Source organism: Rhipicephalus microplus, chromosome 7 (assembly GCF_043290135.1).
Source record: "Rhipicephalus microplus isolate Deutch F79 chromosome 7, USDA_Rmic, whole genome shotgun sequence".
Taxonomy (NCBI): domain Eukaryota; kingdom Metazoa; phylum Arthropoda; class Arachnida; order Ixodida; family Ixodidae; genus Rhipicephalus; species Rhipicephalus microplus.
The window spans coordinates 32,818,287-32,832,834 of NC_134706.1; the positions used below are offsets into that span (position 1 = coordinate 32,818,287).

General features: G+C 46.6%; 1 protein-coding gene across 3 annotated transcripts in view; it reads right to left on the minus strand.

Moving 5' to 3' along the window:
• Positions 1–14,548, minus strand: part of Mrgn1 (Mahogunin ring finger 1) — a 34,049-nt gene that overhangs the window by 5,876 nt on the left and 13,625 nt on the right. For 2 of the 3 annotated variants that reach the window (XM_075868954.1, XM_075868955.1), the window contains exons 8-14: positions 14,087–14,347; positions 12,086–12,176; positions 9,357–9,432; positions 8,886–9,114; positions 5,398–5,481; positions 2,308–2,479; positions 1,558–1,901 (exon numbers count right to left, since the gene is read on the minus strand). In XM_075868954.1, coding sequence (XP_075725069.1) covers positions 1,558–1,901; positions 2,308–2,479; positions 5,398–5,481; positions 8,886–9,114; positions 9,357–9,432; positions 12,086–12,176; positions 14,087–14,347 — 1,257 coding nt within the window. The remainder of the gene's footprint in view (positions 1–1,557; positions 1,902–2,307; positions 2,480–5,397; positions 5,482–8,885; positions 9,115–9,356; positions 9,433–12,085; positions 12,177–14,086; positions 14,348–14,548) is intronic. The other variant, XM_075868956.1, reaches the window with a different exon arrangement.

Below are 14,548 nucleotides of genomic sequence, written 5' to 3' on the forward strand. Positions count from 1 at the left end.
CATGTAAGAAATGCAAGAAGGCTCTGCCACAATGCAAAAATTTAATGCAGCAAGGCATAAACAATATATGTATCAGAATAAGCCACTGTTACAGGACCTGATATGTCTTTAAAGAATACTTTTTTTTTTCTGGCCATGAGTTTTGTGGGCCCCCCGCTGAGAATCACTGGCATAGTGGGTACATTGCAATTTTACGTGCTGCAGTCACCCAAAGAGTTTTGTAACCCATGGCCTCTAGAAAGGCCACTCCTCTAGCTCTGATAATGGCTGAGTGACTTGCCGGTGTAAGTTGAGTCAGTGACTCAATCTTTATTGATGGACTACACTCACCGAGTGACTGACTATAGCTGAAGAATTACTTTGACCACCTGACCGGTTCATTAACTGATCTGTTCGAAACTACAGCACCACAGGTTTACGAGACATGCTAGTGCGGAGGTCTCTCCATTAATCATGACCGCAGGGTTCATTCTTTAAAAATAAACCTACACTTGGAACACAAGCATTCAAGTGTGGCACTACCTCTGAAGGCAACCACCAAAAGCACGATGCAAACCCTCAACCTAGCACTCCTCAGAGAAGAACAGTGGCTGCTCTGTCGTGGCAGGTTCAAATGCAAGTGGCGGGGAGGAAGTGTGTCACATAAGATTGCCCCATGTCCTGTGTCCTATAAGCACCCTAAAATGGATCTCACATCGCCTGCAATCCGGTTTCATCCAGATGATTGATGACACCAGTGGTCTGACTGCAGTGCCACCTGATGGCATGGTCACTCAGGTTGAAAAGAAAGCTTCTCTATTCTTTTCTGTTCTGCTTAAAATCGACTACGCATGAAGTCGATCTTCTGAGCAGCTCTTCGGAGCTATCTCATGGATGACCTCTCGAATGTCTTCCCATTCCATCTAAACCATCTCCATTTAAGAGGTCATGTGCAAACAACACGGGCACAGGTTTCTGAAAAGGTTGAACATCCTTCGCTTGATGATCCTAAAAATATCTTTTTACATCTCAAAACTATGATACACATCTATGGTTTTACATCAAACTATGGTTTTACATCTCAAAACTATGATATGATTATGAGAGACGCTGTAGTGGAGGGCTTCAAAAGCATTGAGCATCTGGTGTTCTTAAACGTGCATTGCCATCGCACAGTACACGGACCTCCTACCATTTCTGCTCCATCAAAATGTGACCGTCATGGCTGGCCAAGCACCCTAGCCACTGTTCCACCAAGGCGACGGACTTGATAATCCAGAAGTAGCAACTGGAGCTTCCTTGATTCCGCAACACGTTAATATGTTAGCGTGCCAACTAGCTGTACAACTAGGCAAGCTGGCTCACCATATAGAAAGTGAACGAAATGCCCTGCAATACATTTACGATGCTCTATACTGTGTCGGTTGTTTAAATCTCAAGCACGAGATGCCAAACAGTTTACTGTGAACCTGTACCGAGTCTATGGCCTCAAAGTGGCGTGGGTATGCTACGTGCTAAATGCTACTGCACACAGTACTAAATCTTATCTGACAAACTAATGCAATTGGCTGCACTTGCCTCGAACGTCGTCGTCCCTGCTGTGGACGCCAGCGGCGTGGTGGCCTTCTTGACCTCCACCAACTCGATGGGGCGGTCCTCCTCGTGCACGGGCGAGCACCGGTCGTCGAAGACTCGCCGCCGACGCAGCGCCATGGCATCTGGTGAGTTCTTGGCACTGCCACTGCCGCCCGATGACGTCGGCATCGCGATTCCCGACGAACTCTCGGCACCGGGGGTCTCGGCCAGCGGCGTGTCCAGGCTGGTGTCGGTCCCTTGGTCGACCAAGAAGTGAGTGCTACCTTCTTGCACGGCTGGGTCCTCAGGGGTGTAGTAGTCAGAGTCCTCGGCTCCAGGAGAGGTGTCTGTGCAGCACACCATGAATATTTGGCGACTCTAGCTTTAATTGCTTATATCCCAGAAAGAAAAAAACTATGCACTTTTCTGTACAAGGTGGGGGAGAAGGGTTACTCATAAAGAGCAGGAATTAGCAGCCACAGGTCCTGTGCTCAAAAAAAGTATGTGAAGTAAGTACGTAAATAGATATGTAAGATATGTAAGTTAGGCAAAAATCAGCTCAAAATTAATCAGCTCAAAATTAAAGAAGTATGCTTTTAAAGCACGTTCCGTTCCAACAAAAACATCTTCCATGTGTCGATACTGCCCCTTCCTTAACCATTGACATTAGGACAGGACGACGAATCCAGCAAGAAGTTCGCCAAAGATTCAGGGCATTCTGTGAAGGCATTTGCACCTATTTCCGAAGCTCACCTGTAGCCTTGTTCTCTTTGTCCGGCCTGGCCTGGCAGAGATGCAGTGAGTGGGGCGTCGAGGCGGACACCTTCCCGTGTGGCGACGGAGAAGTTGCCACCTGGCTTCGCGAGTCGCCCGCTCCGCTCCCCTCGAGCAGCGAGCGCGTCTCGGCCGCCTCCGCCTCTCGGGCCTGCGTTGCAGACGGCACCGCATTCACCTCGTGTGAGTGACATCGAGAGCAGAGTGCCGGGTCGTGCCTTTTCGGGTCATGTTTCACAAAAATAAGGCGACTTTGCAAACCTGATTTAACTTTTTATGCCCCACCATCGCTGAAAATATAAATAAATAAAAAATCCACACATATCCGGTAACTGAATGCTGGTGATGGGACGAAGGCAGTGCATCAGATTATGCGCTGTGGCCTTTTATTTTGGTCTCATTACCTTTTTGTTATGTCATACGCTTTGATTGATAGGTGGTTAAATGTCACATTTTTCTGCTGTTGTGGCCTTGTTTAACAGCGTTTTGACAACCTTTTTGTTGTACACAGACGTCTCACTTTTTACATCTACTGTAGATACCGGCTCGTGGTCTGTGGACGGAGGGACACTGTACGGAGGGACATTGTGCGTGAGCGAGATAGATGGTGCTCCGCCCCCAAAAGAATGTATCCAAGTTACCGACCCATTTCCTAGTGTGCTGTGATATCTGCTCAATAGGTAAACACACACACAAAAAAAAAGCCAGAATAGTACCATTTTGGTAGGAAGCGCACAACTTCTACACGAGGGAAACGAAAGGAGAGACACAAGCGGTTGACTTCAATTAAGCGTTTATTGCAAAACTTCGGAATATATAGGAGCAACAGGAAAGAAGAACATACAACCTAAAGCCCACGTGTGGTACCATACGATACTCACCCATTATTACCAATCACACCACCCAAAAAACAAAGTTCTTTCAGCGTGATCGAGATAGATGGTGCAATTACACACTCAAAGTCATCACGATCCGTAGCAGATTGCCCGATGTAATTGTTTATTCAGAATAGCACTCCTCATTGGCCATCACAAATTAAGGAACAGAGCATTTATTTGCAGTACAAAAGTTGGCATCTCTGAACAGCTTGCAGCATGTTGTTTTCCTTCTAGTTCTGTCTGCATTAAAGCAGTGGAAATTCGTAGTGAAACAAGAACATAAACAAAAAGCTCTGCACATTACCATACTGCACCTGCCAGTCACCTGCGTGGGAGGACTGTGCAAGATGATTTCTGTCCTGATTGCAGGTATTTTCCTTCGGCTAAATTAAATCCTTGGCAACTCAAAAGTAAGTGTTAATCGCTTCTGTATAAAAATTATGCTTGTCTACATGTAAGGATTTGTTGGGATGTTGCAAGTTTCAAGCCTAAAAGTAGTGACACAAATTTATTAACATACAACGCGCAAAAGTATATCTGGCATTAAGTTGCACGGGGCATCTATGAGGATTCCCTCTGGCTGGGACGGCAAAGGCTGTTGGTAGAGTTTTTTATTTTATTTTTCATTTTATTTTATTTATACATACTGCAGGATATGGTGGGCTATGGCAGGAGCAGCGATAACATCACATGTCAAGCGCAAACAAAATACTCAGTCGTTGGCAGAGCACGAACAAACCGAAGCAAGGCATTCCAACCTTCAATTGTCGCAGGAAAGTAGCTATATTTGAACCAATCAGTTCTTGATTTAAATGGCAAAAGATGAAGATTATGAGAGCTACGAGTGGAAGATGGTTGAGCAAACTGAAAGTACTGGTTTAAGTGGGCAGAACGCGGAGATGCAATCAAGGCATGCATGAACTTTAAGTTGCGACGACGTGTTGCCAGAGTGGCCAGACTTTTTCCATAGGTTGTAAATGCCTAGTGACCAGGTATGCTAACACAAATACCGTATTTACTCACATAATGAACCCACCCCCCACCTCGGTCCTTAAAAGAAAGATTAAAAACTTTTTTTCAATGTATCTGTTTATTTTATTTTGGTGTGATAGCCACTGACGTCGATAATCAAGACGTTAAATCAAGCCATTATATCACAATAACAACACAATAAAAGTCAAAACATAGTTTCGCAACCATGCTAAAAAGTTGCGAGCGCGGATGACGTCAATCAAAATTCAAATGTCACGCGCTTTGCGACACAGCGCTGTCTGTTGAATGAAGCAGAAACCTATTTGCTTTAAGTGCCATGCAAGCACAATGGCACAAAAACAAAGCAAAAAACAAAGCCTCCTAGATGGTGGGCACGGGCCATTGAAACAGGCCAAGTGTGAGCCATCTCAAAGGCCATGCAAAGTGCAACCGTGCCGACACCGCGTCATGCACCCTCAACGTTTGTGCGTTCGAATGTCTGTGAATGCATGATACTATTTGCCTCCATTTTTGTTGTTCGGTTTGTCACAGTGAACTTAGCTGGCAACCTGCTGCGCAGGGTGCATTTGGCCGGTATGCTAGCTACACGGCTTGTTTTAAACTTTAAGTTGGTCGCAGGTGCGCTGAAGCATAGGAGCCAAGCGCTTTCGTTACGGGAGAAAACAAGAGGAGCTTCGAGCTACAGCTTTCATGTGTCACAAGAATGAGAAGTCAAGATCGTCCACCAGCCAGCTTCTCCAAATCTTCCTTAACGCACTTCCATCTTTCAGCTCTCCGCAACAACATGACAATATAATGCAATGCAATCAATACTTATAATTATCAATGTTAACTAGCCAAGGTTCTTAAATATGTCCCTGACGTCACTAGTTAAAATGTTTTTGCATTTTTACCCTATTAAAATGTGGCAGCCACAGCCGGGAGTCAAAACCACAGCCCTGGACTTAGCAGTGCAACGAACGTTGCGTAGTCCACTATGGCAGCTTTGGCAGTTTTGCCACGACATAGCGCCATTCAGTCGCAAACACACAAGTTCTGTACAAGTTTCTCAACATCGCTGAGGCGTTGTACTGAGCACGAAACACACACGCACGAGCAAAAGACGAACACAGACGGACGCAGACGAACACAGCCTCACGGTTGTTGCTGAAGCGCACTTTTTTTGTTCACTGCCTTTTTTTTTTTTGGAAAAGCTCACCCGTAACTGTGTTCGCCTGTGTTTGTCGTGCGCCTGAATTCGTCTTCTCTCCTGTGTGACCAGCTTGCCCAACAAGAGGTTCTCCTGAAACGGGTATACGGTTTCGTTTGTTCACTTATGCGGTGAATGAATAAAACAGCTGCAAAGATGGCAGCTCTGGCAAAGAAATTCAGCGGGAAACGGTACTCTGAAAGATTATGCCTTTGCAACGTATTACGATCGAACGTCTATAAATGCATGAAATTTATTTAATCATACATCAAGGTTTTGGAGAACAAGGGTAAACCAAGTGGTAGTGTTAGAATAAATTATGGTTTACTTGACAGCAATTAATTGTGACTGCAATGTAAATAATTACTTCATGATTGTACACTCAGTCATACTGTATTTCTTCCTAAATTAATTTCTATGCCCCACTCAAAGTGCATAAGATATTTATCTGCAAGCAGTGAGCATTGAACATTCCCAAAAAGGTAATAAAAATCGAAATTTCCTGCCCAAATGCCCCACGTTCATTGAGTCGCTACACAGTACTACTTTTACAGAAGCTATTGTATGTAGTGAAGTACTTCAATCAGAAGCGACAAAGAATTTGTCTCGTCTAGCTCGCAACGGGAATGCTTAAATTACGATTACCCTACAGTTTGTGGTCTCTCCTTTGTCAAAATGCACGGCAATGGTAAAAGTAAGTCACGTCTCCAAACAAAAAGCGTGCGTCTTTGTCATGGGGAAAACAGTCACGGGGAAAAAATACACTAGCCTAAGACTAATGTATGCCTCGCTAATGTTCCATGTTGCTCCTGTGATGTTGTTTGGCTACAAGTCGCGATCTTTGCATGTACGCGAAATAACAGCATGAAAACGCCAAGTTCTTTTGATCTACAGTGCCCAGATAAGCCTTTTGAATATTCAGTATGAATTCCCAGATGAACCAGTTGGTCATACTTGACGAAAGACTAACTGCGAACGTTCTCTGAAAGCAAAGGTCCCAATACTCAACCATCCTTCTTGGGTGTAACGTGCGGACTGCCAGCTTTAATGGAGCGCAAAATAGTAGCAAAAATGTGAGGTGAGAGAAAGAGAAGTTATCAGTGCACAACTTGATAAAATGTTATCTTTCAGGCCACACAAAAACACACTTCAAATAAATAATAAATAGACGTCAACAATTTCATGTGTAACCACAATGCAACACCACTTGCCACCCATGGTACGCAGCCCACAATCAACTGAAATTCGCGTTCTGAACCAATAAAACGACAGCACTTGAAAACAACAGCAGCTCCAGTACTTTCTGCGAAATTCAACAATCTTTCAAGCTTGTTTGCTTGATCGTTGCCATTATGCTAAAAAGAGCTAATAAATTACTTTGACGTTTGCAGTCAAGTGTGTTCTCCGCCCCACTGAAGCATTGTTGCACGACCTCCAAAACTGGCCCATCTTTGACAGAGAAACGATGACATAACACGCTGTAACTGATGGCGTCATTACGGCGTTACCACCTGGCTGCGTCACATGACACAACCAGTTGGTCACGTGGCTTTTGGTACAGCTCGTCTTCATGCCGGTGAACAATTCTTTGACTCTAGAAATGTACAAGGGTTAGAATAGCAGAGAACTGAGCGAGTCGATACGTACTCATTCTAAAAAGACAGGACATGCAAACACAAACACGAGATGGAAGTTGAGACAACACAAACGTCTACAAACAACTGAAGGTGCGCACAACGACAGAAAAGTAAGAAGGCACGAAAACTTATCTTCACATGGGCCACGCAGCATGCGAACCTATCAATCTGGCATGCGTGGGGGACAGACAGGACGTTGCATTAGCCAGAGATTATAGAAACAAAAGAGATCGCTAAATGGAAGCTCAGCTTCTAATTTTTCTTTACATTGTTGAAAATCTCAGTGCACGGCAATATTTAATGAATGCGCAGTTTTGTACCGGCATAAGAATAAAGAAATGTTTCTGATGGTTGAGGCAAGGCATATCAATAATGTAGTCAACGTTCGATTTCTCGGACGGCTGAAATTCCAGACATGCCTTAGTTCCCTGACTCATCTGTGGCACCGTCAAGTTTCTCATAGAGTCAATGTGTTCAAAAGTCCAAAATTCCGGACGTTTAGAGCTTTCGCCATCCGATTTTCTGGATTTTTTACCACTAACCACAGACACGAAGTCACTATTGATGGCGCCATTTTAGTTGTTTTCGGACCCTCGAACACACCGCGCTGCGCCGACGTACCCTCGAAACCAAAAATGCTGTAATCCAGCGCACTCCAATCCGTTGCCAGCCGTAGCCTCTGGCTATAGCTTAGGCCGCATGGTGCTGAGCAGCCTGTGCTCCGACAGTGGCAAAAGCTACGCTGTTCACCTTTGGTCTGCCGTCGGAATGTTTGCAGACTCAAGAAAGGCGATTATGCAACAGAACAGTTTTCGCCACGCCACCTTCATACTGGACACCGCCACTACCGCCTCGACCGGAGTGGACAGCATGTGCAACAACTTCCATCCGCGAACGTTGTTTTCAACGAACTGCATAATGCCAGTGTTTCAATTCCAGCAAAGATAACCTTTGAGGGCTTCGCCCACGCTGACGAAGACCTGGAGCTGTGCACGAAATCATTTGTCAAGTTACGAAGGGTTACGATGACAATGACACCGAGATCAAAGAGGGAGTGCCAACTCAGCTAACGAGCCTGGAGCTTACGCAAGCATTGGCACTGTCACCGATGTACGGTGACGGCATGAAGTTGCTGCAGACATCATCGCAAGCAAGGGGGACATCGTGCAAACAAAAACAGGTCACTTAATTATTATTATTTCCTTGCACCTAAGTGTTTAAAATGAAGTAGCGCAGTGCTTAAGTGTTTAAAATGCAGTAGCGCAGGCCACATAAAATTTTTCTTTCTTTCTTTCGGCTCTTTTCAGAGCCATCAAAGCGATGCACTTGCTGCATTGCAATGGGAACACTGAACACCTTGGGCGAATATCTCTGTCAGCGAAAAATACCTATTAAAGCGTGTTTTCGCTGGCATTCCTTTTTCCGGCCGGCTCCATTTTCCAGACGTTTGCACGGTCCTTTGAAGGTCCAGGAAATCGGACGGACATCAACCGTAGTGGTAGCCCATGCATGAGCCAACCATCGATGAACTTGCACAAAGATGAAATCAAATGCCTCAACCGTTATCTTTTACGTAGACCACCATGCATGCCAGTTTGATAGGTTCATATATTGTGTGGGCATGCAAGGAGAAGCTTTTGTGCCTGCTTTATGTTCTGCCGTTGTGCACATTTTCAGTGATTAGCAGGCATATGTGTTGTCCCGACTTCCTTTTGGTGTCCGTGTTTGCTCATTTTTAGAACAGTACAAGGTTTCTGCCTCGAAAAGTAAAGCTTGCATAACACACCCCATCTTGCAGGTGACAGCAGCTTCAAACGCCGTACACAATTGAGAGGCGGTGCCAGCAGCAAGTCGGCTCACCTTTCGACGACCCGCAGAGCCGTTGGATGACTCTGACAGCAGACGAACCTGCTCCGGCGCGGCACGGGAGGAACTCCGCCGGTGCCAGCGGACATCTGGACCGAGTGGAGAGACCGCGCGTCCCTTCTCGGCATCCGACGAAACCACCGCGGCCACCACGACCTCGGGAGCAGCTGCAGCGGCTCCGGCGCTGTCAGTCTGTAATGATGATGTGCTTCCTGAACGCCGCCTGAAAAAAAAGGACATCAAACAGAATTAAACACGTGCTTAGGGGAGCCACGAACCGCCCCTCCGGTTCAGGAAGAAAACGTATTGTATTCACTTGAATGGCTTACTAGTAGACGTTAAAAATTAAAATCATAAATAATACCCAGGATTTAATGGAATTTGAACTGTCAGCCCTCTTGTTATGCAACCTCTGTCCGAGATGATCTGCTTACACAAGAGAACTTCAAGAATTGCCACCATTACCTTCCACTCCTTCGAGGCTTGGCTGCTGGCCCCTCGGGCGTTGACGCTTCAGGTGGCAGGCCAACAGTTAGGTGCACTGGGCGACACAAAACGAACAATGTCAATAAAAAACAAAATATAAATTTCTTACATCTACCCGCATCAGTTGGCAACAAAATTCGAAGAAAAAAAGAATGTCGAAGCTAGCATCAAGCCGCGCAAGGCTTAAAACAGCGCAGCTGGGCAAATTCGAACTCTAGTCTGGTTGCTTCGGGGTTACTTCTAGGCCGTAGCTAGGTGACGCAGGTTCTAGGTTGCATCGAGGTTGCAGCTAGGCTTTAGCTAGGTTGTTTCTACATTAATTCTCAGTAGAGAGAGGTTCAACTTAATCCTCAGAAAGACACAGACACAACACGAACGTCCAAACTCCAAAGGCATAAACCTGCACTGAAACCAACTGTTTGCACGTCCAATACGTCTACAGTATGGCGTCGTTGGCATACGCCTTCCATCGCTTCGGGACCTTCTCACAGATTCAGTTGCCCATCCTGTTCTTTGGTACAGTAAAACCCCGTTAATTTGGACTTCACGGGTCTGGAGAGAATATCCGAATTAACCGAGAGTACGAATTAACCGAGAGTACGAATTATTGCGAGTACGAACAAAACACTTGAAAAATGTCTCCTACACCATCAGACTTTTATTTCTTGAAAAAGTCTGTGATCTCGGTTTGCTTCACGGATGCCATGTGCGACGAAGTCACAATTTTGCGAAGTTCCTGCAAGTGGCTTAGTCCGCCCACACTGTTCGAGGAAAGCATGCATATGTCCTCCAAAACGGCAAATGCATGCGCAGCTTCCATCATAGTGTGGGGTGGACGCTCGTCAGCATCACTTCCGTCCTCGTCAGCCGATACCCCTTCGCCGTCCAAGACTCAGGCGACGATATCGCTGTCGATCACTGTGCCGGCCACGGCAACATCGCTGTCAATTGCGAAGTAATCACCCAGGGGTGCATCAGCTGGCATGATGCTCACATAGCGGCCATCTTGCTCTTCGCCGGTTTCCTCATGGGCCACCACCCCAGGATCAGGAGCGTCGTGCACGAAGCCACTATGCCTAAAGCGGTTTGCAACTACTGCAGGCGGTGTCTTGTTCCACACCTATGTCAGCATGTGGATTGCGCTTAGAGGCTTACTTCGTACTGCTTGCCTGAATCCATGCAGAGCAACATCCGCTCGAGTACCTGCCATCGACAGCGGATTTTCACAAACTGTATGATTCCCTGGTCCATCGGCTGCAGGGAAGCCATTGTGCTTAAAGGCAGGAATAGCAGTTCAATGTTCTCACGCCCAGACACCTTCGTGTGCGCAGTACAGTTGTCTAGCACGAACAACACCTTCCGAGCCTTGGCCGCAAAGTGGCGGTCGAGCTGACGCAGCCACTCTTGAAAGAGTTCGGCAGTCATCCAAGACTTTCTGTTGAACCGATAGTCGATAGGCAGCTGCTTAATATTCTAAAAACAACTTGGCTTTGCAGCCTTCCCGATCTCCAGCAGCAGCAGCCGCTCTGTGCCGGTCATGTTAGCAGTCAGTAGAACTGTCAGGCGCTCTTTACTTTGTTTTCCACCAACGCATGGGTCCCCCTTAAACGCGATTGCCTTGTCAGGCAGAGCCTTATAGAACAGCGCTGTCTCATCAGCGTTGAAAATGTTGCACGGCTTGTATGTAGAAAAGCGCACAAATAGTCCAGACCGCCAGTCCTAACAGCACTTTCGTCAAGCACACCTCTTTCAACAGACACGTTGCGGAACACCAGTCCATGTCGCTTCTTGAAGCGGTCGAACCAGCCTTTAGACGCATTGAAGGAGTCAATGTTCATGGTCACCGCGAACTTCTCTGCTTGTGCACAGATAAGATGGCCGCTCAAGGGCAAACGTGCATCGCGCGAAACGGCAATCCAGCGCAACAGCGCTTCTTCTAGCTTGGGATGCGCCGCCACTCGAAGCCTCTTCCTTTGGTCGCCAAACATGTCCCCGTCATACGCTTACATAATCTGCTCTTCGTTCTTTGCATAAGTGCTCAGCGTGCTTTTCTTCACTTTGAACTTTTCTATCACTTCTTTTCGAAATGCTCCCGCTTGCAACGCCCTCAATATTTTCACCTTCGCAGCCAAATCCTTTGCTCCGTACTTCGCTCTCTTCGTTGCAGGAGTTGGGGCAGTTGGGGCCGCAGGAGACGGAAGGGAAGCCAACCCGGCGTCGCTTGTGCGGTGGTCACGCGCGCGCGCACGATGTAGACAAAAGAAACATACACACAAAAAAAAACACATGGTGATGAAAACGAAATAAAAACCGGCCAACTTTTCAAAAAACAGCAAACAGTAAGACTGCAGATGACACTGATCACACACACATAAATATTTTAAAGCACATCGGAGGTGAGCAATTCAACTCAACCATCACGCAAACGTTTTTGACGCACAAGAAAAAGGAAAGGCAAATCCGTAGGTTGCCCGTTACTGACGACAGTGGTGACACACTGCCTTTCATTTTGGTTGTCTAAACCACCATGTGGTTTTTTTTTTTTTGTGGGGGGGGGGGGGGGGGTGCCTTCGAGATGTTCTACCCGTGGACAAAGTTCTGAATCTCACAGGTTGCAATCCGATCCCTAAGTTGTTTAGGTGCGCCACCGATTCGGCCGGCAGAATCCGCTGCTGCTTAGGAGCGAAATGAAATCCACGACTACTCACTGGCGGCAACTGGCGCAGAGCCAGCGACCGGTCCGTTGAGGGCTTCCACGAGCGGCACGACCTCGTAGCCCGGCGGAATGTCTTGGCAGGTCTGAAAGATAAATTCAGATGCAGTTGGCCAACTCTCAGTTAAAGGTGCACTGAACCACTCATCCAACTAATCACCAAATAATCTCAGTATCCAGAGTTCATTGACTCACGAACTGATTGGCAAAAATTTCTCAAGTCCATCGAAAACCAAAAGAGTTACAGGGGTAGTTTTCAGCGACTGTGGTGAATATGGATGCGGATATGAACGAGACTTTGATAGACGATAGAGTCTCGTCAAAATGAACCTGAATATGACCAGGAAAGTGTCCGTTTAACAAAAGTTCCCTTTATGAAGAGATTAATAGGATTGCAAAAATCTGAATAGAGAGGTAGTTGTTTCATTTAAACAGCACTTCTGTTTCATAGATTACCGTTTATCGAGTCTCTTAATCTCACTTGACGGTTTTCTAGTTTTGCATGTAATATTTGCAATGGATCTGCATACAGCTGTTCAACAGAGAAAGCAATTGGTGGTAATTGATCTCCGACAATTTTTTTTTCTCATAAAACATCACACACACACGAAGGCAATAAGGAATCAAACCGATGACATGAGCGATTATGTCATCGATTTCTTTCTTTTTTGTCATGTGTGCATGCTGTGCCATGAAAGAGTTCAACCAACTCACCCAAATCGCTACTTTGCTCATCTTGCGTAACTCACAGCGCTAGTTAGATGAGAATAGAAAATAAAGGATCATGCCGCAAGTGCCAACTTCTTTTCGTGGTCCTCGTCCAATTACCACTGTAAATGGCGAAGGGGAGTGCAATTCATCATACAGTCGAATCTCATTGATTTGAACACGCTTAATTTGAACTTACGGTTAATTTGAACTCACGATGAGGTCCTGTCAAAGCTATGTGTATTCCAATGGGCGAAAACGGCTGGTAATTCGAACGCGCAAGCACTTGGGACGGTTAATTTGAACGTACCATGCTCCAAAAATGCTCTCAGCACCCAAACCAATCTGGCGGCGGCACCTCCGACACCTCAACGCTGCACGCGAAGGAAAAGAAAAGGAAAAAAAAGGCTGCGCTGAAATGTTTGCTCTCTCTCAAATGCCGACCTGCGACGCGCCTGTGCCACGCTTCTTCTTTTTCCGCCCCTGCCGCGTAAAGACCCTTCTACTTCCAACGCCGCGTGCAAAGAGAGAGAGGGAAAAAAAAAGAAAGCTGTTGTGGAGAGTGGCTCTCTCTCACGTGCCAGTGCCATGCTTCCCCCTTTCCTGTCCCTGCCACGTAACCCTTCTTTCAGCGCGCAAACGCCAAGAGAGCAAAAAAAAAAAAAAGCTGCCGTGGAGTGTTGGTTTTCTCCCAAATGCTGATCTGCTTCTCTACACGCGGAGACACTCTCTTTTCTCGTCACGTGCTAGCAACACTGCAGCTTTAACGCAGAGGATAGCAGCGAAGATGCAGTCGTCGTTGTCGTCGTTATAGAGTGTCGGCGCTGGACATTGCCGCGCGCAACTTCTCTTGCCAGGAGAACGCTGAAACCGAAATAGACATGCTTTGCAAGCTGCGTGCGAAATTGATTGACTCGCTGCAAGGCAAATGTGTGCAGACGCACATCACCGATTACTTCAATTAATTACGGATGTCTTGAAATTCGTGAATATATGCAAGTCTTCCGAAACTTCCCCCTCGTGTGTTAGCTCAATGCACATGCGCCACTACATGGAGAGCCCTTCGTTTACTTAGCTTTCATTATTTTGAACTTCTTTTAATTCGAACAAATTTTCAGATCTCTTCGAGTTCGAATTATCCAGATTCGACTGTATTTATGTAAGGGAGTCCAGACGCAGAAACTTGAAGGACACTTCAGGTTTGCCTTCTAGAGAAGGCTACTCAGAAAGTTTTCACAAGAGACACAAACGATGTTGAGTCGAGGAAGACCGAGAGGCGGCGACGAACCTGGGCGTCTCCAGCAGATGCGCCGAGGTGCGGCACGGCGACGGCCGAGGCAAGCGTGCGCCGCACGGCCCGCACCTGGAGCAGGGCGCGGAAGGGCGCCCGGCAGATGGGGCAGTTGTTGGCCTGGTAGCGTAGCGAGTCGGCGCAGCACGAGCACAGGCACAGGTGCCGGCAGGGAAGGATCAGGGTGTCCCGACTGTCGCACATGCAGATGACGCACTCGGCACCACTGTCCTCCGTCTCCTCATCACCCGTGGGAGGCTGTGCGCAAGAAAAAGCACCACCGTTAACATGACGAGAGAGGATTGACCCCTTGAAGGGACATAAACAAGAAACAATTAGTTGCTTTAGCTTGATAAACTGCACTCTGGGAACTCTGATGTCATAAGCGTCACTGTCATAATTTAATTATTAGCGAACAAAATCGAGGTTGAAGTTTTATCTTTAAATTCCGTGCCGTAA